General features: G+C 54.9%; 1 protein-coding gene across 1 annotated transcript in view; it reads right to left on the reverse strand.

Annotated features, from left to right (window-relative positions):
* NDRG1 (N-myc downstream regulated 1) overlaps nucleotides 1–1681 on the reverse strand; it is a 41729-nt gene continuing 40048 nt past the window's right edge. Inside the window, exon 15 of the mRNA XM_007448000.1 lies at nucleotides 1–182. Within this exon, the coding sequence (XP_007448062.1) occupies nucleotides 1–182 (182 nt within the window). The remainder of the gene's footprint in view (nucleotides 183–1681) is intronic.

The following is a 1681-nucleotide window of genomic DNA, read 5'->3' on the forward strand; positions in this document are numbered from 1 at the left end:
CTAGCAGGACACCTCCGTGGAGTTGGGCCCTGCGCTGCTCCCGGGGCCGCCGGAGTTGGGGACGATGTCCAGCCGGGCGCCCTCGCTGGTGTGGGAGCGGCTGCGGGCGCCCTCCAGGGACGTGACGCTGGAGCCCGAGGCTGTGCGGGACCTCATCAGGCGCGTCATGCTGGCGGAGGGCACTGTGAGAGAGGAGGGAGACCCATGAGGGGATGGGCCAGCGCTGGAGCACCTGCACACCGGGGATGCTGCCTGCTGTGCGCCCCACCCGCCTGGGCACCTTTGCTCCCGTCCATCCTCGCAGCCATCCGGCTGCTGGGCTCCGCATCGTTTCTGTCTCTGCCCACAGAGGTGGAGCGCAAGACCCAGGTGCAGTAAGGACTTGCTGTGATCCCACAGCGGCGTGAACCCACGGCTGGTCTGAATCCCAGCTCTGTCTGCTACCTGCTACTTGAATCCCAGCTCTGGGGCTTTGGGAGTGTCCCTCTCTGAGCCCCCGGCCCCCCCTATAAAATGGGAATACTACCAATGATGCCCTGGTAGCAGCGCTGGGGTGTGTGCCCACCACCCTGTAAGGTCAACAATTGCCAGAGCAGGGAGGATGTTCAAGGTTGGCCAGGCTAATCCCTGCACGCCACAGGCTGGAAACCAAGGCCACACAGAGTGGTCAGCTGTCATCTCTTCCTTCAGGAAACCTGTGAGCTCCCAGGTACTATCAACGGCACTGTCCATTCGAAAGGATTTAAAATGCCCTTGAACACAGCAGGTGGCTTATAAGGTGGAATGAAGACAAAAAATCGCCCCGCCTGTACTGGGTGGAATAGCATCCCCCCAAACTCATGTCCACTGGGACCTCAGACTGTAACCTTCTTTGGAAATAGGGTCTTTTCAGATCTATTTAGATACAATGAGGTCACCCTGGGTTGGGGTGAACTCTGATGCCATGGCTGGTTTCCTCTTAAGAAGAGGAGACACAGGTACACACAGGGAGAAGCCATGTGAAGACAGGGCAGATATCAGAGTGATGCAGCTACAAGCCAAGGACTGCTGGCAACCACCAGAAGCTGGGACAAGGCAAGGAAGGATTCTTCTTAGAATCTTTGGAGGGAGGATGACCCTGCCCGCATCTTGATTTTGGACTTCTAGCCTCTAGAGCCGCAGCACTGTGAGAGAATAAATTCCTTTTGTTCTAAGCCACCCAGTTTGTGGGGATTTGTTATGGCAGCCCTGGGAAAATACTACACCACCCAGCTGAAGCATCATTGCCAAGGCCATATTGAATAATGGATATCACACAATGAGGCAGCTGATAAATACACAGGCATGTAGGGGTTACACTATTCACTCAATGGGCATAGGTGTTGGCTTTCTGTGGCAGACATCCACAGACAGAATTCATTCTCGCCGTACCGAATCCTCTCCTTACAGAGCTAGTTGCTGAATCCAGAAAAAAAATTGGGATCAACCCTACATCTGTTGCTCACCTATTTTCTCTGAGCCCCTATTTCTTGACCCCAGATCTGGGGGCTTACTGACCTTGCAGGGCTCTGGTGACCCTAGCATGGTGTCATGTATGCTGAGGGCTCATCATTCTGGCCCGCTGCTGTGAGCAGGCACTCAGTAAATGAATGATTACTTTGTCTTTGGTTGATGCCTCCAGCTCTCTCTGCTGTCTTTCCCT

This window comes from Lipotes vexillifer, unplaced genomic scaffold, assembly GCF_000442215.2.
Source record: "Lipotes vexillifer unplaced genomic scaffold, Lipotes_vexillifer_v1.1 scaffold796, whole genome shotgun sequence".
NCBI lineage: Eukaryota > Metazoa > Chordata > Mammalia > Artiodactyla > Lipotidae > Lipotes > Lipotes vexillifer.